Source organism: Pelophylax lessonae, assembly GCF_965119305.1.
Source record: "Pelophylax lessonae genome assembly, chromosome: 1".
Classification (NCBI taxonomy): domain Eukaryota; kingdom Metazoa; phylum Chordata; class Amphibia; order Anura; family Ranidae; genus Pelophylax; species Pelophylax lessonae.
In genome coordinates, this window is record NC_138768.1 from 429,000,366 (window position 1) to 429,024,607 (window position 24,242).

Consider the following 24,242-nt stretch of genomic DNA (forward strand, 5'->3'; position numbering starts at 1 on the left):
ATTGGATAACATTTACTCTTCCTGACACATTAACGGGCTTAAGACTGTATTTTTCCTCTAGTACTTGGATTGCCTGTGGGCACAGATTCAAAAGCTGAAGAAGGATCGCTGGCAAGAGAGGCACATCCTACGTCCTTACCTAGCTTTTGACAGCATACTGTGTGAAGCCCTGCAACATAACCTCCCACCGTTCACACCCCCACCTCACACAGAGGATTCGATTTATCCAATGCCTAGGGTTATTTTCAGGATGTTTGATTACACAGATGCGCCAGAGGTACATGTTTTGGCTTTTTCAACTTGTTAATCCTATTTGCACTTTTTTTTTTTTTTTTAAGATTTTCTGCTTATATATACACTGATAGCAGTTAACTTTGATATTTAAGTGTAAACTGTTGATTGAACACTAAAATGAAGGGTTTTTCAAGAATATATAGTTATGAAGTTGAGATCTTTTATCTTTCCTGCTTTAGGGTCCAGTGATGCCTGGAACTCATTCTGTTGAGCGATTTGTTATAGAAGAAAACCTGCACTGTATTATTAAGTCACACTGGAAAGAGAGGAAAAACTGGTAAATTACACATTTATTGTTTATGTGCTTTAAAGTATTGCAGGAGAAATGTCAGCCTACTCTTACTTTTCTAGACTTCTTTTAATAGTGGCAAATATAATAAATTACAAGATTTAACTGCTTACCACCCAGGCCATTGTAAAGTGACAATCGGGCAGAAATCCTATTTGTTCTGGGAGGACATCACATGATTGTTGTAAACGGCGAATGGCTTCCTTTCATGCCGTTCATTGTATAAAATTGTGTTGCTAGCTATGATTGGTCACAGTGATCACATGGTACATACAAGGCCAATCACAACCCATTTAGTCAATCGCAGCTAATCACAATAATATTGTCTAAACACTCATTCAGTAAAAAATATTTGCTTATAGCTGTGAAATTTACTGCCATTAGCAATCCTAGTATGTAAAATAAAAATCCTGATCAACTCCCTAGACTGGTACAGTGATGATAAAAAAAAAAAAAAATTACTCTTTTCTTTTTCGTTCATTGACGGACACAGCTCCTAATTCTTCTTAACCTTTGGGTTATACTGCACCCTACAGTAGTAGGACAGTAGGCAGAAAAAAGCTTGACTGTGCCTATGGGCAGTCCCAGGGGGTCTCCGCTATAGGCACTGTTTTCTTTTCTGCCTAGTCAGGGGTAAGGACCTAGTTCCTTACTGGGATTGCTAGGTCGGCCCTGACATAGCCCCACTGGACAGGGGCTGGCCTGCGAGTTAAATGTCTCGCGAGGACGCATACGAACTGGCTTTGGTCGCAGAGGGTACCCTACCTGCCTGTCTGTGTAACGGCGGGTGGCCCCCTTTTTTAGGGGGGCTTTGTCCTATGGAGGGCGACCCCCCCCCCTTGTTTTTTTTGCAGGGTTCAATAGGTGGTCTATTTGTGGAATCTTGGCGGGCGTCCCCTTTGCAAGGTTCGCAGTTGGCGGTCTTGGGTGAGCTTAGTATGTAGCGACACTACTAGGTCTGCATCCACGCACCGAATGCTCAGATAGTGAGGTTGATTCCTCTGCTCCTCTAGCCCGCTTAAATAGGCGCTGGTGGATGCACTGTCTTTGTTAGTGCGTGAAACTTTAAAAATGGAGGTTGCAGGTGATGCCGCGTCAGAGGCACAGCTTCCTTTTGCCACCTACAGGCCCTCCAAGGTGGCAAAGGGTGTTCCTCTTTCCGCTTGCCTTGATAACATTGTCACGAACAGTGGGGTTTTTCAAAACGCAGTGGTTGCTAGGTGTTTGTTGCTTGCGGTGTCCTTTATAAGGATTTACTGCGTAAAAGATGGGCGGTCCCACCTGTAGTGGACTCTCCAGTTTCCAGGTCAAATTGAGTTACCTTCATCCCGGTTGAGGAGTCCCCGACCTTTACAGGTCCAGCTAGTAAGAGGGCGGATGCTCTGGCCTGCCATATGTGCGCTGTGGCTGGTTCGGTAATTAGGCTGGTAATTACTATTGCCCTGGTGTCACAAACTGACCGAGTGGGCTAAGCCTTTATGCCTGGACCTGGAGGCAAGAATGGCTTCCCCCTGTCTGCGGAGCTGGCAAACCTGTTGATCAAGGGGCTACAGTGTCTGTGATGCCTCTTTGGATGCAGCTCTTTTGACTACTTAGGCTCTTTGTATCAGCAGTAGTCCTTCGGCAAATTGTCTGGCTGAAATGCTGGTCTGCGGACTAGACTTCTATGAAGGCCTTATCTGATCTCCCTCTTGTAGGGGGTTGCCTATTTCGAGCTTCCATGGATGACATTAATGGTCTCATGGGAGGAAGAGTACTTGTCTTCCGCAGGCTACCAAAGGCAAGGAGCCCTTTCGTAGATGTGGGCCATTCTCCTCGGCTCCTAAGCGGCCTCTTTGTCTCTAAGGATCTTAAGATTTGGGATCAAAACTCAGGGCCTCCACCAGAGGTTCCAAGAGGATCTGGTCTGGCAAGCCACGAGTGGGCTCTTTCCAGACCTGCGGACAAGGCTGCCTCTGCATGAAGGGGCGCCCTAACCCGTATCTGGGGTGAGGGGACATCTTTTCTGGTTTTCCTGATCCATGGACCTCCCTGGTACAAGTCAAGTGGGTCCACAAAAGTTATTCGGTCACGCTACAAGATCGAGTTTGGTCTTGTCCTCCTAAAAAGGGTTTGTTTTTTTTTCCCTTCCAACCTGCACTTGTCCTCAGGTCACATACGGGGTCTCTTTGGGGCAGTGCAAGACTTGTTATTTCAAGGGGTGATTTTTCTGGGTCCGACTTCGGAACGTTTTCAAGGGTTTTATTTTACCCAAACCTCTTTACAGTCCCCAGGAAGAAAGGCAAGGTACATCCATTTCTGTACCACAAGGCGCTAAGCTGCTTTGTGAGAGTACAGAAGTTCCCCATGGAGTCCATTCACATGGTAGTGGCGTCCCTACATCAGGGAGATTTCTTCTCGCTTCTTTCGACATCAAGGATGCCTAATATTCTAATATGTGCTGGTCGCCAGCGCTTCCTCCATTTTGGAAGTTAATGAGGAGCATTATCAGTTTGTGGCGCTGACATTTGGTCTCACCTCCGGTCTTCACAGTAGTGTTGCCCCCAGTGCTGGCATTTTTTTTAACCAGCAGGGCGATTGGGGTACCTGGACGATCTTCTGCGAGCGGAGTCTCCGACTGCTCTGATGGACTACTGGAGATTTCTCTGCGAACTCTGAGGGAGTTCAGTGGGAGCCTGAGCATTTAGAAGTCTGCTTTTGGTTCTGTCCACAAAAAATGGCCCATCTGGGTCTGACACTGGACTCGGCCTCAGCCAGAGCGTTTCTTCCTCAGGTAAAAACTCCAGACATTGCAGGAGGCAATTCAACTTCTGTTGTTCAGCAGACTGTCATCCCTCTGGGCCTGCATGCGTGTGCTGGGCCTGATGGTGTCCACCCTCGAGGCGGTCTGTTTGCACAGTTCCACACAAGATCTCTGCTAAAGAGATTCTGGTGAAATGCATCAAGGATCCCCACAGTCTCTAAAGGTGGCTTCGCTCTCGACAGGGAAAATCCTTCTCCTCCTGTACTGGACGGTTGTCTCCACAGATGCCAACCTGTCTGGGTGGGGAGACCTCCTCAGCACAGACTTGTTCGGGTGGTCTGGACCCTGGCAGAGCCCAGACTGCCAATTAGTGTACTAGAACACAATTGTCTTCAGGAGTCTCCAGTACGAATTATTTCGGAGAGTGCCACGGCCGTGGTCAGTCAATCACCAAGGGGGGAAATGAAGTGTCCTGGCGGCTCGGTAAGTAGCCGGCATTCTAAGGTGGGCAGACTGCTTAGTTCCAATCCTCTCAAACTTCTGCCACAACTCCTATGCAGGATTCAGGCAGAAGGGATTCCGATCATTCTAGTGGTTCCAGACTGGTCTCGCCGGTCTTCGTATGCTGATCTGGTACGGCTGGTCGCCGATGCTCTGTGGGGACTTCTCTCAGGGAGAATCTGCTGCCACAAGGACCAATCTTGTATCCTGCTTTAGTCACTGGCTTTAACAGGTTGGTTGTTGAATGCCAGGTGCTGAAGGGTGGAATTTTTGTTTGATTAGGTGATTCCTACGCTGTTAAAAGCTGGAAATCTGCCTTTAGGAAGATCTACCAGCGTACGTGGAAGATGTATATTGCGTGGTGCGAGTCTCTTGGGTTTCATCCTCGGTGGATCGGATCTTAACCCTCCTTCAATCGGGGAGGGGGTTTGAACAAAAATTTGCCTGGAGTACCATCAAGTGCCAGGTATCGGGTTTTGGTGTTCACTTTCCAATGACCTTTTGGAGACACACACCCCTGGTGGCATACCTTTTTTTTTTTTTTTTTTTTTTTTTTTTTTTTTTTTTTCTTCAGGCTGTACGACATTTAGTTCCTTCAGTGCGGCCTCTATTGCCACCCTGGAATCCTTAATGTGGTGCTTTCAGCTCTACTGAAGCTTCTCTTTGAAAATATTTGGGAGGTTTCCCTGCTTACGTTTCCCCAGAAGGTGGCTATCACCTCTGAATGCAGGGTGTCGAACTGACAGCGTTATCCTGTCTTCACCTGATAGGATTTCACAAGGATAAGGACTGTCATTTGAATGAAGACATTGTGTTGCCTTCCCTGTGTCCCAAGCCTAAACATCTGAAGGAAATTACCTTGCATGCCTTGGATGTGGTCCGGGCAACTGGGGTGTACCTGGCAGCTGTGGAGTCTTTTAGGAAGTTAGACTCTCTATTTGCGCTCACGGATGGACCTCTCTATTTGCGCTCACGGATGGACCTCTCTATTTGCGCTCACGGATGGACCTCTCTATTTGCGCTCACGGATGGACCTCTCTATTTGCGCTCACGGATGGACCTCTCTATTTGCGCTCACGGATGGACCTCTCTATTTGCGCTCACGGATGGACCTCTCTATTTGCGCTCACGGATGGACCTCTCTATTTGCGCTCACGGATGGACCTCTCAAAGGGTTGTCTGTGTCTTCTGCGACCATTCCCAGAGAGATGGGCCCAGATGGTGGTTCAGGCCTAATGCATCAGGGGTCGGCTTCTTCCTTTCCCTGTTTAGGCTTAAGGCCCGTACACACGTACCGATCGTCGGCATACAAACGTCGGTGGACGAAGGATCTGCCGATTGTACGCGTGTTAGTATGGTGCCTCCGACAGATGTCTGCGCACAATCCGCGGACAAAAGTCTTTCGTGCAAACATGAAAATATTTGTATGCCGACACCAGAACGGACGATTGTTCGCCTGTCAGTACACAATTCGGCCGACAGACCGCAGATTTGCAAGACTGGGCATGCTCAGAAAATAGAAAACACAGGGAAAGTTAACCATTACATGACATCACTTCTGCAGTCGGCGGACAAAATTCTTGTGCTGTCCTTGTGCTGTCTTTGCACTTTTCAGCAGACACCGACATCCCGGGGAGAAAAGAGGAACATTTGTAAGCCGACCATCGGTACGTGTGTACGGGGCTTAACTCTACTACTAGGGTACTTGGTGTCTCCTGATCTTTCCATCTTTAAGCAACAGTGACGCAGGATTTGCAAGGCCGCCACCTGGTCGTCGGTGCACACTTTTTTACAAAGTTTTTTGGTAAGTGGTTGTGTTGGCATCTGTGGATGCTTATTTTGGCCGCAAGGTTTTGCTGGCTGCTGTAGAGGACCTGGTCCTCTTTGACGGTGTATTGTTTTTACAGGTGAGCTCCAGTTGTTTATGGTTCAGCTCTGTTGCATGGTTAGTGAAAAAAAAGTCTGGTGCGCTACAATGTGTTACAATGTTGAAGGCAACAATATCTAATGTTGAACTTGGGTGTTAAAGTCCAAACAAGTGCTGAACAGATCCCAGCTTTCCAACTCCAAAATAACGAGTGTGGGAAAACGTAGAAAACAAACTGGTGTTGAAGTGATTTTCAGCAAGGCATCTGACCGTTTCCCACCACCTCTTGAGTATACTTCTTACCAAAGTAAAAATGAAAAGGGCATATATAGATGGTAATCGCTCTGAAGAAACCTCTGACCCCTCAAAACTAGGGGTGAATCAATTACACCTTCACCAAATGTACAGGTAGCTTCTTACCAGATGCAAAGGAATGAAGGACGTTTTAAATTATTCCTTTTTCCCCTGTACTTGCAGTGATGGAGGAGGTTCTCTTGGCACTTGCACTCGATTTAGCATCCATGGCAATTCCGCCTGGGTTCAGTTTGCGGGAGGTTCGCTGAGCTGTACAGACGTTCTAAACATTAATCAGCGATGCTTCCTAGAAGGGTTCAGGAATTTCCATAAGAACATGAGATGCAGTTCACTCCTCCATGTGGTATCTAAGATGGAGATTGCAAGAGGAAGGCTTGCTAAATCGAGTGCAAGAGCCAAGAGAACCTCCTCCTTCATCACTGCAAGTTCTGGGGAAAAAGGAATCATAATTTAAAACGTCCTTCATTCCTTTGCATCTGGTAAGAAGCTACCTGTACCTTTTGGTGAAGGTGTAATTGATTCACCCCTAGTTTTGAGGTGTCATCAGAGGTTTCTTCAGAGTGACTACCATCTCTATATATGCCCTTTTTTATTTTTACTCTGGTAAGAAGTATACTCCAGAGGTGGTGGGAAACTGTCACATGCCTTGCTGAAAATCACTTCAACACCAGTTTGTTTTCTACGTTTTCCCACACTCGTTTTATTTTGGAGTTGGAAAGCTGGGATCTGTTCAGCACTTGTTTGGACTTTACACCTTTTTTTCGTGGACTTTATTGTGAAAAAAAAAAGTTTTTTTTATATGTATAAGCTCAATATTAGATATTGTTGTCTTCAACATTATAACCCATTGTAGCGCACCAGACTTTTTTTCACTATTTTTTATTCCACACATTGGATGTTTGGTAGCAGCACATCAACAGTATTAGCGCACTTTCTCACATTTTCTGTTATATGGTTAGCCTTGGGATGTTTTTTTTTTTTTTCTGCTTTTTTTTCCCACTCCTCATGTTTGACAATGCTTTGGGACGTCTCAATGGTTTAAGAAGAATCAGGAGCTGTGTCCGTCAATCGAAAGAGAAAATGGGACTTTTTGACTTAATGTAAAATCCATTTCTCTGATGATCATTGACGGACACAGCACCCACCCCTCTTTGGAGTTGGCTTTCTTCTGACACTGCTTGTAACAAAATGAAGTGCCTATAGCTGAGAGTGGGTGTATACCCCCTGGGACTGCCCATAGGCTTAGTCAAGCTTTTTCCTGCCCCGTGTCCAAAACCCCCCCCCCCTTTTTTTTTTTTTCTCCCCGTTCAATGACAGACACAGCTCCTGATCTTCATAACCATTGGGTTATACTGCCCCTACAGGAGTAGGACACTAGGCAGAAAAAAGTCTGGCGTCACCTATGTGCAGTCCCAGGGGGTATACTCCCTCTCTACTATAGGTACTCAGTTTTTTTCTGCCTAGTCAGGAGCGAGGACCTAGTTCCTTGCTGGGATCTCTGGTCCTGGCAATTCTTCTTCTTTTTTTTTTTTTTTTTCCAATGATAATAGTAAACGGGACAAATGGAGAGGGTGAATCTCCTTAACAGAGGCACAGACAGCAATAAAAACTGACAAGCTTTCTAATTTCTACCCTATATAAAACAAAAAAAAATGGTTTTGTCTTGCTATACTTAAATTTTCCTAAATGCTTTTTTGTTAGCGCTGTAAATGTTTATCTGATATTTTTTTTTTTTTTCTCATTTTACGTTTTTCTCATTTTACGTTTTTAGTGCTGCACAGCTGCTTAGTTACCCAGGAAAAAATAAGATTCCGTTAAATTATCATATTGTTGAGGTATGTGTACACCGATGTTTTGTGCAGGTATTTTCCATTTCAGTTGTGTAAAATATTAGACTTGGTGCTCTCATTGCGATCAGTCAGATTTCATATTTTAGCCTTTAAGAAAATCAAACAATTGAATCAGACTCGCCACTTTAGGTGACGACTATATAGGTAAAAAACACTGCTTTTGTGAAGACTGAGGATGTATAGTCACATAACACAATTACTTGTATCATCTTTGTTTTTGTAAGATATATAAAGTACAGTGTGTTTCTTTTGAATTATAATCCTAAATACCCCCCCCCCCCCCACAGCGTCTCTGTGCAGTCACATGATCTCCCTCTGCTCTGCTTCCTTGATCTAACAGCAGTGGGAGGGGCTAAGATTCCCCAGTGATGTCAGCCATCAGAGGCAGGTCATGTGACCACACAGAGGAGTTGTGAAAAACAAAGGTATTTAGGATTAGCATTTAGAAAAAAAAAAACGGGCACATTGCACTGAATATCTTGCTATACAAGGCCTTGTGTGATGTAATGCATTGGATAGAGGCAGGAGGGGAGGGGCTCAGAGGAGATTGGCTCTGCAGACACAGACTGGAGCTGACAGGCAAGGAGGGAGGGGGAGAGGAACAAGACACCCAGAACACAGGGGATGACTGAGGCAGAGGCACGCAGGCTGACCATGGTGGTCTGGAATCGGCAACCACGAATACCGTGGTCAGCACACAGAGGGTGACACAGGAACTGGCAGAATCAACCATTTTAGATAAAACAAAGGGACAAATGACAATACAACAGCACTATGCTACTGATCATGCTTTGGAACAGGAGCATTTTTTTTTTTTTTTTTGGGGGGTAACAACCACTTTAACTTTGCTCAAATGCTGCAGTACCTGAACAAAGGTTTAGGTAGGGATCAATCATTTTTTAGGTTGTGGAAAATGCCAAACTCTAGAATAACCTCCTTGTTTCCTATATTTCTACATACTTTCCATAGCGCTTTCATTAAACATTACTAATACATCCCGAGCTGACATGTATGGTAATACATCCTATTAATTAAAAAAAAAAAAATAAATAAATATTCTAGTTGTCCACTCAAAGGATTTACCACTCGAAAGCTTTGCATTTGTATTCTTCCCCCTTATGCCCCCCCCCCCCCTTTAATTTTTAAAGACAGATTGGAATGTTAAATGTTTTATCCTTATAAAAGCAATTCAATCGTATTCTAAATGTGATGTCATTATTTTTAATGTTACATTTCAGGTCATCTTTGGAGAATTATTTCAGCTTCCAATGCCTCCATATATTGATGTTATGTATACAACACTGTTAATTGAACTTTGCAAACTGCAGCCTGGATCTTTGCCACAAGTGGTATCCTTTTCCTTTTAGAACTGTGTCTTCCATTTTGTTCATAAATACTAAGGTATATGTAGGCTTCACACAAAAAAATAAAAAGAAAAAAAAAATAAAAGAAAAAGAGAAGTGGGGTTTTGTAGGCCAAGATGAGATGGTCAGAATATGGTACAAAACAGCAGATTTGTTCAAAACGCATATTTATTGATACTTTCTCATAAAAGGCATGTGCAAGCATGCTCTGAGGACATACAACATATAGTAACATAAAAACAAGAGCACGACTTGAGATAACGAAGTGGCGGGTCTCAACAAGAGAGATGGAAATGGTCCCTGCGCAGCCAACGCGTTTCGCTTGGTTTTGCTTCTTCAGGGCTTTGAGACCAAAAAACCAAATGGTGTTCCCTCGTGTGTAAAATCATAGGGCAGACGGCAGTTCCATAGGTAGACTCAAGTAGTATAAAAAGCGTTGATTTTATATAGGGGTATAATGATGGTGGATTGCACCCTCATTGTATTAAATATATGCAACCAAAGTATTGGGGTGCATGTGCATACATATATAGACAGCACACGCCTTATTAATATACGTTTGTAGTGCCCTAATACTATAACGGAAATAGCATTAAATCCTCATATCCACTTCCATAAGATATTTCATCCTCATTCAAGATCTTATGAGTAGGCAGGTAGTAATTTAAATGGTATTTCCGGACAAGTACTCATTCCCCTGGACACAGTAGGAAAGGAAGAGGAAACCAGAGGATGCCATAGGGAGCAATAACAAGCTCCTCACAAAGGATAATCCTCTGTGCCGTGCCGACCGCTCTGCTGCCTAATGTAATGTATATGTAGGCGTCTAATTGTGCATATATTTTTTGCCGTACCTGGGAGTTCTGGTCCTCATTTGGACTGCAAACTCATCCCCTCTCGATCTCTATTATCTAAAGGGGGATTAAATAGTAGATCACAGAAGATTCCTGGGAACTCTGAAGCAAGTCCCTGCTTCTCCCTGGGTGTCGGCAAGGTTTAAGCAGACGTCTGGTGTTCCTGACTACAGCTGAAACCAGAAGTGATGAAATCCTCAGTTTCCGGTTTGTTAAGGTCAGAGATGAGATTGGGGAACAGACGTTCCTCCCACTCGAAGGTGTTCTAACGACGTAACAGGTTGCAGTGGTCCCAGGCTCCCTGGTGGAATGGGGGAGCCTAGGAGAACTTGCTGTGGGAGGTGCCCTTCCCTTGCCCTGTAAATGTGAACAGGTGACTGTATAGCCATTCAGATCAATTCTAATGGAGAGCACCACCAGCACTAAAAAAATGATCATAGGATCATGGCTGTGGCGGCCTTAGTGAATTTCCTAGGTCTGTGACCTGGTGATATTTTAAATGATCTGCTTTGTGTTGTAGGTCTCATTTGCATGAGTGGCTCCTGGCTCCATAAATTGGGATTTTTTTTTTCCTATGTGACTATACCTTAAAGGGGTGGTAAAGTCAGAAGGTGTTTTCCTAATGCATTCTATGCATTAAGATAAAAACCTTCTGTGTGCAGAAGCCCCCGCTAATACTTACCGGAGCCCCGTTTCTATCCAGAGATGTACACGAGTGCCTCGGCGATCCAAGACTCTCCCTCCTGATTGGCTGAGACACAGCAGTGGTGCCATTGGCTCCTACTACTGTCAAAGTCAGCTGATCAGGAGAGCGAGGGGGCAGGGCTGAAGCACAGCTCTGTCTGAATGGACTCATGCAGCTGCAGCTCAGGTTGGGTGCCCCCATAGCAAGCCACTTGCTGTGGGGGCAGGAGGGAGGAGCTAGGAGCACCAAAGAGGGACCTGAGATGAGCAGGATCAGGGCTTCTCTGTGCAAAACAGCTTTACAGAGCAGGTAAGTAGAACATGTTTATTTTTAAAGAAAAAAAAGACTTTACAATCACTTTAAAGTGGTTGTAAACCCTCTCCCAAATCCAGTGAAGTGAATAGCCTCAGATCATACACAGATTAAACAAATACTCCTCCAAAGTTGTACCTGTTTATCTGCAGTCTTCTCTTGTCTACAACCCTTCAAAAGAGCGCAATTGTGATACAATCCTTCTGCATCTGTGAGGAGTACAGAGGAGGGGTTGGAGAGCTGCTGCAGGTACAGTTCTTATACACGGTGTGAGAACTGATTGGAGGAAAGGGACACATAACCTACACACAGCAAATGGAAACAAAAGATTACAGAGCTGTGTTCTGAGATACTTCCCTTTCACAAATTTTCTTATTTGTTGGGAAAACTGAGAAGTGACTCATGCTGATAATAGAGAAACCACACTTAGTGCTTTGGAGAGAGAATGGTAAACACTACAGATACACAGTATGTGCTTTATTCAAATTTCATGACTGAGATTTACAGCCACTTAAAGACTAACTGTATGGATTATGCAATATGTTTGTTTTTTGCATAAATGGACATTGATGCATGTGAGTAGTAAATGGTTTCCAAATAAGACCTCTGATCGCTGGTTCCCTACCAGGGTGTATCGTTCTGCAATGTCGCAGGCCTTGTATATGAAATTCATAACCTATTACTAATAAAATGTGTGTGCGTATAATATGATTTTAGACACCATGTATAGCTATTAGTATTCTTTGAGTGCATGATTTGTTTCTTTTTTTATTTTCTTGTATGGCTGCACCTTAAGGGTGCATTCACACCACAGGCAGTGGTACTGTGTTGGGCAGCTATTCCAGTGCAGTCCAACTGCATGACAAGGCAAAATGGCCTTGTCTCCCTATTTAATCTGTTCACACCACCGCCCTTGTAGTGTTGTGTGGTAGAAAAAAAGCATTGCGCCCATCCGGACAGGCTGCACTGCACGTTTGCTGCTGCTTTAAATTCACATGCGTTCTGTGTGCAATGCTCTGCATTCCCGATTCATGCGAGGGGGAAAAAATGCTTTTTCTCTTACGTCCTCCGACAGTCGCCGCCTCTTCATATTCGTCACATATGGGGTATTAGACTTTGCTCCGAAGGAGTAGCTAGGCAACAGAATATGTTAACATTAAAGCTTTTAACATATCCCACCCTCTAGGGGTGGTCCCCTCAGTCAATACCCTCCTACTTCCTGCAACCATATCTCAGTTTTAATGTCTAGCTTGTCAGGAGTGGCTGGCTCTCTCTGTGCTGGGGCTTTGTGCCCCAGACTCTTTCTTCTTTTTTGATTTTTTGTTTGAGTTTTCTCTCTACCTTTACTTAGCTGTTCTTTTTGTCAGCATTAGTTAGTTCTTCGGATGAAGAGGATCATGCGGGCTGGGTCTCGGGCTGATCCCCCTGGTCGTGGGTCAGTGGCTTCCCAGCCTGCCATCGAGCGTTCAGCCAGGTAACGCTCCTGGCACAGTGAACGACCCATCCCTGTTCGGTGCAGGGATGATTGGTGAGGTGGCTACCTCACTGGACGCTGTGCGGTTTCTTAACCCCCATTCTGTGCGTCTTGTATGCGACTCTCCCTGCCTCATGTGCAGCGGCTTGTTCGCCTGTGCGGGTCCCCCACGCCACTGTGAGGTAAGTGTATTTATGTGGGGACCTGTCTGTCTGGGGGGGTGTCAGTCTGGGACTGTGTAACCTGCCTCTATTCACACTGTTTGTCTCCCTATCTCTCGGCTGCATGCTGTGGGCTGCAAGGGGGGGGAGCTGTGTGACACTGTGTGTGTCAGCCTTGTCAGTGTGAGAAGCTGTGTGCTGTGGGGCATGTTTTGTGGCATGTTTGGGCATTATACAGCGATCGCTGCGGCGATCTGACATGTTTTTTTATATAGACGTGTGCATTACTGTACTGTGGAGCGGCGGTTTCGGCGCCAAACGGCGCCATTTTGCCTACACTCGCTCCAGCCGCATGTTCTACATGCATGGCGGCCATTTTCTTGTAGCCTCCCATAGGCTTTCATAGAGCGCCCTGGCAGCATCACTTCCTCTTCTCCAGGAACACCGATCGAGGCAGCGGCGAGGGTCTCCTCAGGTTATATCCTTCCTATCCATTGCCTGTGTCAGTTTTATTGTCCCTGTGGGGGTCTCATTGTGCTTGTGTGTGGTGCGGTGGGCTGCGCTCGCCGCGCTTGTTAAAGGGGCAGTTAACCCTTTATTGTCCGGCATTTGTTATAGGGGCAATGGATTCTCAGGAGGGCAATTTTCCTACCGCCTTGGTGGAAAGCCAGGGGACCGCTGTTTCCCCCCCAGGGGGGGATTTAGCCACTATTGTGGCTGGCCTTGCTGCTCAGGTGCAGATGCTGGTGGCTGCTCAATCTACTAAAAGACCCAGAGTTGCTCTTTCCTCTGATTCTGAGGGTGGAGGTGATGGGGTTGTTATGGCGGGGGCCTCCTTATCGGGGTCCCGCTCCTCCCTGGATCTAGTGGGGTCCGAGGTGGAGGCTGAAGTTGAAGGGGTTGATAATTCTCCCCCTGGCTCGCCTGAAGAGCTTGCAATCATGGATGAATTGATTGCTTCCATAAAACAAACGCTGCGTTTGCAGGATGAAGTGTGTCCCCCCGCTGCCTTGGCGGCTTATGGGACGCAGAGAAAACGCAGGACGCCGCAGGTTTTTCCCTGCAATGATGATTTTCAGCGCGCTGTTAAGGAACAATGGCGCAATCTACGCAAACCTTTTGCTGTACCAAGTAGGTTCAAGCTGCGTTATCCTTTCTCGCCTTCCACTGATGAAAGGTGGTGTGTGCCACCCCCAGTGGATCACGCAATTGCGGTTTTAAACAAATCCACTGCGATTCCTGCAGAGGATTCCCCTGTGTTCCGTGATGCCACGGATAGGAGATTGGAGTCTCTTGCCCATCATACTTATTCTGTTACGGGTTCTATGCTTAAGGCTCTGTTTGCCTCTCTCATGGCGGCCCAGGCGGTCGCAAGTTGGACGCAGATGCTTAGGCGCGTCCTAGTGGCCGATTCGGCCTCGCCGGCGACCCTGGATATGGTGGATCAAATCCACCAGGGTGTCATGTATCTGTGTGATGCGGACTTGGACCTAGTCCCGTTGGCTGCACGTGTGCACAGCGTGGCGGTGTTGTCTCGCCGCCTGGTTTGGTTGAAATGTTGGTCGGTGGACCAGTCTTCACGTAAGACCTTAGCCAATCTGCCTTATGATGGGTCTCGCCTTTTTGGGGAGTCCTTGGATGTGTTGATTAAGGGGATCACCGGAGGTAAGAGCACTCTCTTGCCCCATTTCCCCAAGGCTAAGGGGGCTTCTGGGAAGAAGCATGCTAATTTTCGGCCCCCTCAGGGGTCCTTTCGTGCCTTTCGGTCGCACTACAAGGGCAAACCGTTCAAAGGTCAAGGCTCTCAGAAGAAGCCCTGGTCTGGAAAACAGAAGTCCGGTCAATCTGGATCCGCAGCCCATAACAGTGCGGCCTGAAGGGGCACCCTCACCCAGTTTTGGGGTGGGGGGACGCTTGCTCGGTTTTCTTCAGCCCTGGTTGACCCGCGTGCGGGACAGATGGGTTCAGGAGATCGTTCGATCTGGTTACAAGATCGAGTTTCTCTCTCGGCCGGAGAGCAGATTTTTTCCCTCAAATCTTCAACTGTCTCCAGAGCGTTTACGGGACCTGCACCTGGCGGTGCGGGACCTGAGGGCTCAGGGAGTGGTAGTTCCGGTGCCTCATCGGGACAGGTTTCGGGGGTTTTATTCCAATCTGTTCACCGTGCCCAGAAAGGAGGGCAAGGTTCGTCCAATTCTGGACTTGAAGGCTCTGAACCGCTCTGTGCGGGTTCGCAAGTTCCGCATGGATTCCCTGCGGTCGGTGGTGGCTGCCCTGGTTCCGGGGGAATTCATGGCCTCCATCGACTTGAAGGATGCGTATCTTCACATCCCCATTTTCGAGGGTCACCAGAGGTTCCTTCGATTTGCCATTGCGGAGGATCACTACCAGTTCGTGGCGTTGCCTTTTGGTCTCGCCTCGGCTCCGCGGGTCTTCACCAAGGTGCTTGCACCGGTTCTGGCATTATTGAGGGCCCAGGGCATTTCTGTCCTGGGGTATCTGGACTACATTCTGGTTCGGTCTGCGACCAGCCATGGTCTGGAGAAGGACCTGTCTGTCACGATGCAAACTCTGCAGGAGTTTGGTTGGACGATAAATTTTCCAAAGTCGACACTGAGTCCGTCGGTTCGTCTTCCCTACCTGGGAATGATTCTGGACTCGGTGCAGGCGAAGGTCTTCCTGCCGGAAGACAAACTCAGAACTCTTCAGGAGGAAGTCAGGTCCCTCATGGACGTTTCCGCACTCGTCTTTGCGGACGTGCATGAGATGTCTGGGATTGATGGTCTCGGCCTTCGAGGCGATTCCCTTCGCCCAGTTAAACACGCGGGGTCTCCAAGCGGAGATCCTGTCCATGTGGGACGGGCGGCCTCAATCTCTGGATCTTCAAATCTCGTTGAGTCATCGCACCAGAAGAGAACTTCTGTGGTGGCTCCAGTCCCCGATGGTGTCCGGGGGCAAGTCGTTTCGTCCTATCTCGTGGACGGTGATCACCACGGATGCCAGCCTGTCGGGCTGGGGTGGCGTTCTGGGCGTTCTGTCCGCCCAGGGAACTTGGTCGGAGGGGGAGTCTTCCCTTCCGATCAACATTCTGGAATTGCGTGCGAAAAATCTGTCTTCATCGCTGGACGGACCGCCTGCAGGGCTGCCCGGTTCGGGTGCAGACAGACAATGCCACGGCGGTGGCCTACATCAACCACCAAGGGGGCACCAGGAGTGCCCGAGCGGCTCGAGAAGTGGCCGACATTCTGTCTTGGGCCGAGACTCATGTCCCGGCGATAACGGCAGTTCACATTCCGGGGGTGGAGAACTGGCAGGCGGACTATCTGAGTCGCCAGACCCTGGATCAGGGGGAATGGTCTCTCCACCCGGCTGTCTTCCAGATGTTGTGCGCGAAGTGGGGTCTTCCAGATGTGGACCTGTTCGCGTCTCGTCTCAACAACAAGGTGAGAAGGTTCGTGGCAAGGACGCGCGATCCTCGGGCAGACGCGTCGGACGCGTTAGTGGCCCCGTGGCATCAGTACAGGCTGATGTACGCGTTTCCACCGATTCAGTTGCTGTCCAGGTTCCTTTGCAGGTTACACTCGAACGCAGCACGGTGATTCTTGTGGCACCGGACTGGCCTCGCCGGTCCTGGTACGCAGACCTCGTGAATCTGGCGGTCGACGCCCCGTGGCGTCTGCCTCTTCGAGACGATCTCCTGTCTCAAGGACCGATATACCATCCTGCTTTACAGTCGCTGGCTTTGACGGCCTGGCTGTTGAGACCGAGGTCCTGAAGGAGAAGGGTCTCTCCCCAGAGGTCGTTCATACTTTGATCAACGCGAGGAAGTCTTCCTCGGGGAAGGTTTATTACCGTACTTGGAAGGCCTATTTTGCCTGGTGTGAGTCCAGGGGGTTTTCACCCCGCACATACTCGGTTTCCCGAGTGCTGTCCTTCCTTCAAACGAGTGTCGATCAGCGTTTGGCGCTGGCTACGATAAAGGGTCAGGTGTCTGCGCCTGGCTTCCAACTCCTTGGTTGGCACTTTTGTTCAGGGTGTGCGGCATCTGGTTCCTCCTAGGAGGGATCCTTTGCCCCCTTGGGACTTGAATCTCGTTCTGTCTGTGTTGCAACGTGCTCCTTTTGAACAGATCAGGGAGATCTCGTTGTCTATGTTGTCCAAAAAGGTCGCCTTTTTGGTGGCGATCACTTCGGCTCGCAGAGTGTCGGAGCTGGCAGTTTTGTCCTGCAAGTCTCCGTATCTGGTTGTTCATTTGGATAAGGTGGTCTTGCGACCTAATCCTTCTTTTCTTCCGAAACGAGTTTCGGAATTCCATCTTAATGAGGATATTGTCTTGCCTTCGCTGTGCGCGAAGCCTAAACATCTAAAGGAGGTGAGATTACATTCTCTGGATGTTGTTCGGGCGATAAGGGTTTACCTTAAATCGACTGAGTCTTTTCGAAAGACGGACTCCTTGTTTGTTCTTCCAGAGGGTCCTCGGAAGGGCATGGCGGCGTCGGCCTCTACCATCGCCAAATGGATCAGGCAGACCATTGAACAGGCCTATGCCTTGCAGGGGAAGGTTCCCCCTGTGCCTGTGAAGGTGCACTCTACTAGATCTCTGAGTACGTCTTGGGCCTGTCGTCATGGGGCTTCTGTAGCCCAGGTGTGTAAGGCGGCGACTTGGTCGACCGTGCACACTTTCACAAAATTCTACAAAGTAGATGTTCAGGCATCGGCGGATGCTTCCTTTGGCCGCAAGGTTCTTAGTGCGGCAATTCCCTAGGGTCCCTTGTTGGGGACCTCTGGCTGTTGGGATAAGTTTTTTTTATCCCCTGGTTATTTGTCTTTTCCTGGGTTGTTGCTCCTGTTGAGCACTTGTTTTTCCTGTTGCCCAGCTGGTTTCCTTCCTTTGGTAAGGTTCCTTTCTTTGATGCGGAGACTGCGTTGCCTTTTCGGCGCGGATGCGTTTCCCACCCCTCATGTTTGCACTGCTTTGGGACGTCCCCATATGTGACGAATATGAAGAGGCGGCGACTGTCGGAGGACGTAAGAGAAAACGGAATTTTTGTAAAATCTTACCTGTAAAATTCCTTTCTCTGAGTCCTCCGACAGTCGCCGCCCCCGCCCCTCTTTTGGGGTTTGGTTGTATACTCTACTGCTATTCAACTAAAACTGAGATATGGTTGCAGGAAGTAGGAGGGTATTGACTGAGGGGACCACCCCTAGAGGGTGGGATATGTTAAAAGCTTTAATGTTAACATATTCTGTTGCCTAGCTACTCCTTCGGAGCAAAGTCTAATGCCCCATATGTGACGAATATGAAGAGGCGGCGACTGTCGGAGGACTCAGTGAAAGGAATTTTACAGGTAAGATTTTACAAAAATTCAGTTTTTCTTACTTGGAAAAAAAATACGCTTTTTTTTTTTTTTTTTTTTTTTTTTTAAGCAAAGGTAAACTTATCTTTTTTTTTTTTCTTTTTTCTTTTAAAGGTGTTGCTTACCGTGTTTTTTTTTTTTGTTCCCCCCCCCCCCCCCCCTTCTCTTCTCTCTCCCTTTTTTTTTATTTTATGTTGTATATGCGCTTGCGCTGTAATAATACTTTCATTGGGTGTCTAGTGGTACATTCATTAGTGCCATTCAGAAGGGTTCATGGCCTTTTTTGAATAGGCTGATAATACTGTTCATGTGCCTTAACTTAACTAAATAGCTTGCCCAAGCCACAGAGATGCTTTACACTCGATTAGACACTATGAATGCAACTTGTGTGGACAGGTAATTATTGTGTTGGTGGTACTGTTGATAATGTTTTTTAATTTTTAGAATGATACACCTATACATTAAAGTCTAAAACAGCAAAGAATGGTGGATGGTACTCAAAACGGGGATTGTCCTGACAAATGGTAAACTTATACTAGATAATCAAAGTGGGAGATTTGATATGCTACATTGCATTATCTTTGTTTGTTTAGTGCACCTACCCAAATGGATGAGCTGCCAATGCACCAGGACACACAAATAACAGACAAGCGGCATTTTTTAATTTATTTTTTTCCTGATGCACAGTACTGTTCTGGTGTGCGGCAGTAAGTGTGCTTTTGAAGGTGTGTTGGAATGCCAATGAAAGGTCGCAAAACACGCTAACAGGTGTGCATGAGCCCTCAATCCAAGCCCTTTAAAATCTAGCTACTCTTTGAAGTGGATGTAAAATCTCACGTATACCCAGTGAACAGCATCAGATGATACAGAGATGAAACAAACCTCCCTACATGGGTTTTATTTGTATATCTGCTTTCTAAACGATTTAGAAACATTGTTAGAATTGTTTTTTCCTGTTCCAGCACAGTGTTTGGATTCTTGGCATACACTGTCAGCTGATTGGAGGAAAGGCATACACACCCCTCTCCACATATAGGAAGGAATAAACATGCAGAGCTTTGCTGTGAATAGACCAGACTAGGCTGCTAATCTATCTCTATGCACCATCCCCCAACACAAATTTCAGGCTGGTTTTATTTCGGTTGTCTGATAGCAGAAGAACGGAGCAGCAGAAAGACATGGGACTTAGGGCTTTTTAGAGAGATAAGTAAACACTACAAATGTGCCCAGGTCAAATTTCATGAGTCGGGTTTACATCCACTTTAACCACTTCAAGACCGCCTGCCGCAGTTTTACGTCGGTACTTACGTTGGCAGATAGCTGCCATAGCCCCGGTATTTTCTTACGAGGCGGCGATCCTCTCTCACTTAAGTTGTCCCAGTGGCGCATTACTGGAGCCGCTGGTAGCGGGGACAACGATCCGGTCTGTCCATGTCCCAGGCAGGCAGTCGAGTGAGGGCAAGATGGCCCCCGACTCGAATCTATGGCCCTAAAGGACTGGAGCGACGTCCTACATCTCTTCCTCCCAATGGCCTTAAAGAGCCAATTTTTTTTTTTTTTTTTTCCATGCTGAAAAGACATTTCTCTTTTGTTCATTGACGGACACAACTCCTGATCTTCATAACCATTGGGTTATGCTGCCCCCTACAGGAGTAGGACACTAGGCAGAAAAATATGGTTATGCCTATGGGCAGTCCCAGGGGGTATACTCCCGCTCCCTGCTATAGGTACCCAGTTTTTTTTTTTTTTTTTTTCTGCCTAGTCAGGAGTAAGGACCTAGTTCCTTACTGGGCTCTTTGGTCCTGGCAATTTTTTTCGTTTTAGATAGAATTTTTTTTTCTCCTGGTTTTATTCCTGTGAGATCTACAATGAATTGCCGGACTGGGCAACGGGCTGGATAATCTAGATCTAGACCCAGTCTGGCCAGTGCGCGCAGACCTCAGCTCTGCGCTAGGTCGGCCGCAATATAGCCCTGCCGGACGGTGGCTGGCTTGCGAGTTAAATGCCTCGCAAGGTCGCATACGACCGGGTCTCGGCCCGAGTCGCAGCGTTCCCCCCCCCCCCCCCCTGGCCGACAGCCCCACATTTTGATGGAGATGGGGTTCTGTCTGGAGCGGTGCCCACCAGATTCCTGGTATGGCGAGTAGCTGTTGCCTTCTCCCCCTAGAGGGTTTTGGGTGGACGTGGCCCCTCCTTGGTACAGTCAGACTCCCTCCTTCCCCCTCAGGCACCCCATTTCATCTGTACCCCATCCTACCCCCCCCCCCCCTCCCCACTTATGGTAGGGCTGTTTGGGTGGCCTGGTCCACTTCTTGGGGTGGGAGCAGGACACTATACTGGTGATGGGGGCTGGGGGGGTGCGCCGCCGGGGATTGGATGATCGGCTGTGCAGGGGAGGGAGGGTTGTACCTGGTGGGGGCTCCTGCCAGGGCCCCCTATTCTGCCTTGTACTGTCCTTGAGGCTTAGGGATCCCTCCTGGGTTCCTGGAAGCCTTGTGGTGCCACCATTTTGTTGTAGCCTGTATGTTGAAAATAGCGGCAGCCATGACAGTGGAGCCCTGTGGGCAGTGATTTCGGAGGTGGGAGCCCCTCCTCATCCCCTGGTGCTGGCTCCTGGATCTTTGTGCTTCCTGATTGCAGATTATTCTGGTTGCTGCAGGTGCCTGTTTCTGCTGTATGGGGATTCTGGTGGGGTTCTCTCCCTCTCTGCTGAGGATCGCTTGGTGCTTTTTGCTTGACAACTGGGTGGTGCTGCCAGCGCGGTGGGAGTTATTCCTTGCAGTGTTTTACACCTTTTTTGTGGGGTCCCCCTGGTGACGGAGTCTTTGGAGCACATCTCCCCACCTGATCCCCCTCTGAGGCTGTGGGACCCTCCGGGTACCAACCATCCATCAATGCACTGACAATGGTCCTGAAGTCCTTTGTGTCCCAGGTGGATGTGGCTTTCGGGCGACAGGCTAGCAGAAGGCGTCCCCTGCCTCATCGGTCTCATCAGATCCTAACTCTGATTGGCGGACGTGGGGCACCCTGCTGGGTCTGCAACCACACACCCGTAATCCTCTGATAGTGAGGAGGATTCTTCCACATCTGCAAATGCGCATGAAAAGGCGCTGGTGGACGCACTGATTGTATCTGTGCGTGAGACCTTGAAGATGGAGGACACACCTGCGACGGAGGCGCAGGATCCCTTTTGGTAATAACAAGCCATCTAGAGCGGCAAAGGTGTTTCCTTTCCCTGCCTATTTTGCCAAAATTGTCGCTAAAGAGTGGGGACAACCAAAGTGTCCCCTTGTGGTCCCTTAGCGATTTTCTAGGCGCTACCCCTATGAGGAGTCCCTTATTAGGAAGTGGACTGTTCCACCAGTGGTGGACCCACCGGTTTCCAGATTGAACAAGGCAACCGTGATTAAGTTGAAGAGTCCCCGGCCTTTAAGAATCCGGCTGACAGGAAGAGGAAGGCTGTGGCCCGCAATATGTTCCCCTTTTCCGCTTACTTTAACAATATTGTCACAACACAGGGTTGTCCAAAACGCATCCTTGTGGCCCCTAAGTTGCTATGTGGTATCCTTATGAGGATTCCCACCTTTAAAAAGTGGACATTCCCACCTGTAGTGGACTCGCCGGCTTCGAGGTTAAATAAAGCTACCTTAATTCCGGTTGAGGATTCCCCGGCCTTTAAAGATCTGGCTGATAGGCGAGCGGAGGGTCTGGCCTGCCATATGTCCACTGTGGCTGGTTTGGCACTGAAGCCGGTATTCACCATTGCCCTGGTGTCGCAAGCTCTGACCGAGTGGGCTAAGCTTTTATGCCGTGACCTGGAGGGAGAACAGCTCCCCCTGCCTTTGCTGAGCTGGCAGACCAGCTGGTCCAGGGGCAGCAGTTTATCTGGGATGCCTCTTTGGATGCGGCTCCTAGTGGCTCGGCTCTCCGTTTCGGCAGTGGTCCTTTGGCGTGTTTTTTTGGCTCAAATGCTGGTCTAAATGCTTCCAATGCTGGTCAAATGCTTGACTGATCTTCCCTTTCAAGGAGATTGCCTGTTTGGAGCTACCCTGACATCATTAAAGGTCTCACGGGGGAAATGGTACCTTTTCTTCCACAGGCTACTAAGAGCAAGGAACCTCATCGTAGATGTGGTCCCCCCTCCTCGGCTCATATGAGGGTTTTTTTTTTTTTTTTGTCCCTCAGGGTCGACTGACAAGGGCTCAAAGCCTTTCCGGGCCTCCTCTGGAGGATCCAAATTAATCTGGTATGGCAAGGCGAGAGCGGGCTTCTCCAGACCGGCAGACAAGGCTACTTCAGCGTGAAGGTGCGCCCTCACCCGCATCGGGGGTGGGGGGTGGAAGTCTTCACTGGTTTCCGAACCTGTGGACCTCCCTGGTACAAGACAAGTGGGACCACAGTCATTCGGTCCAGCTACAAGATCGAGTTTCGCTCTTGTCCTCCAGCAAAGTTCTTTCCTTCCAACTTGCGCCTGTCCCCGGAACGCTTACAGGATCTGTTTGGGGCGGTGTAAGACTGGTTGCTTCAAGGGGTGATTGTCCGGATTCTGACTTCGAAATGTTTACCTGTTTTCAGTTCCCAGGAAGGAAGGCAAGGTGCATCCAATCCTGGACCCCAAGGCTCTGAACTGCTTTGTTGCGGGTACAGGATTGAGTACCTTCACACAGTGGTGGCATCCCTGAGTCAGGGGGATTTTCTTGCCTTGATCAACATCAAGGATGCTTACCTTCACATTCCGATATGTGCCAACCCTTTTCTCCACTTTGGTAGAGGAGCATTATCAATTTGTGGCGTTACCCTTTGGTCTTGCCTCTGCTCCTCAGGTCTTCACAAAAGTGTTGGCACCGGTGCTTGCTTTGTTAGGCCAACGTGCGATTGCGGTACTGGGCTACTTGGATGACCATCTGCGAGTGGAGTCTCCTCTGCTCTGGTGGAAAACCTGGAAATCACCATACGAACTCTGCGGGATTTCAGCTGGATTCTGAATTTTAGAAGTTTGGTCTGGGTCCGTCCTCAAAACTGGACTATCTGAGTCTAACTCTGGAGTAAGTGCTCCTTCCTCTGGACAAACTTCACAAATCGCAGTCCCTGATATGGTCTCTTCGTTCTTCGGCTTTTCATCTGGCCAAGTCCTTCCTTCCCTTGATTGGACAGTGGTCATCACGGATGCCAGCCTGTCAGGCTGGGGAGGCGTCCTCAGCAAACATTCTGCTCTGGGGATCTGGACACTGGAAGAATCCAGACTACCTATCAATGTCTTGGAACTCAGAGCGATCAGACTGTGTCTGGATCATTGGACGGATCGTCTTTATCTGGAGGTAGCTGGCATTCTAAGGTGGGCAGAACGGTTTGTTCCAGTCCTCTCTGCCGTGCCCATTCCCAGGGTGGAAAACTGGCAGGCGGATTACCTCAGTCGGCAGGCGTTTGCCCAAGGGGAGTGGTCCCTTCATCCGGAGGTGTTTCGTCACTTGTCTCTCCGGTGGGGCATCCCCGAGGTGGATCTGTTGCCGTCTCGGCTCAACAGAAAGGTGCAGATGTTTTTGGCACGCTCACAGGATCCTCTGGCAGACGCGACAGACACGCTGGTGGCCCAGTGGGGTCAGAATCATCTGATTTACGCCTTCCCTCCTCTCAAGCTTTTGCCAAGAATTCTACACAGGATCGAGGCAGAAGGGATTCCTGTCATCTTGGTGGCTCCGGACTAGCCTCTCCGGGTTTGGTACGCCGATCTGGTGCAACTTGTCGCCGATGTTCCTTGGAAGCCTCCTCTCGGGGAAGATCTGCTGTCCCAAGGACCAATCTCCATCCTCTTTACAGTTGCTGGCTTTGACGGCTTGGCTGTTGAACGTCAGGTGCTGAAGGATAGAGGTTTATCTGAGTTGATTCCTACGCAGTTAAAAGCTAGGAAATCTCCTTCTAGGAAGATCTACCATCGCACATCGAAGATGAACATTGCGTGGTGTGTTTTCTTGAGGTTCGTCCTCGCTCCTTCTGGGTAGCTCTGATTTTGACCTTCCTTCAACGGGGGGTTAAACAGAAATTGGCCTTGAGTACCATCAGGGGCCAGGTGTCTGCTTTGGTGGTCTTCTTCCAATAACCCTTGGCCACACACTCCCTGGTGTGTACCTTTTTTCTTCAGGGTGTCCCGACATTTCGTTCCTCCAGTGCGGTCTCCA

At 48.3% G+C, this 24,242-nt stretch overlaps 1 protein-coding gene across 1 annotated transcript in view; it reads left to right on the top strand.

The window, feature by feature from the left end:
* The window catches only part of NCBP1 (nuclear cap binding protein subunit 1), an 82,565-nt gene that overhangs the window by 20,807 nt on the left and 37,516 nt on the right, over positions 1–24,242 (top strand). The window contains exons 8-12 of the mRNA XM_082243316.1: positions 62–277; positions 474–571; positions 7,781–7,844; positions 9,098–9,208; positions 18,398–18,462. Of these exons, the coding sequence (XP_082099442.1) occupies positions 62–277; positions 474–571; positions 7,781–7,844; positions 9,098–9,208; positions 18,398–18,462 (554 nt within the window). The remainder of the gene's footprint in view (positions 1–61; positions 278–473; positions 572–7,780; positions 7,845–9,097; positions 9,209–18,397; positions 18,463–24,242) is intronic.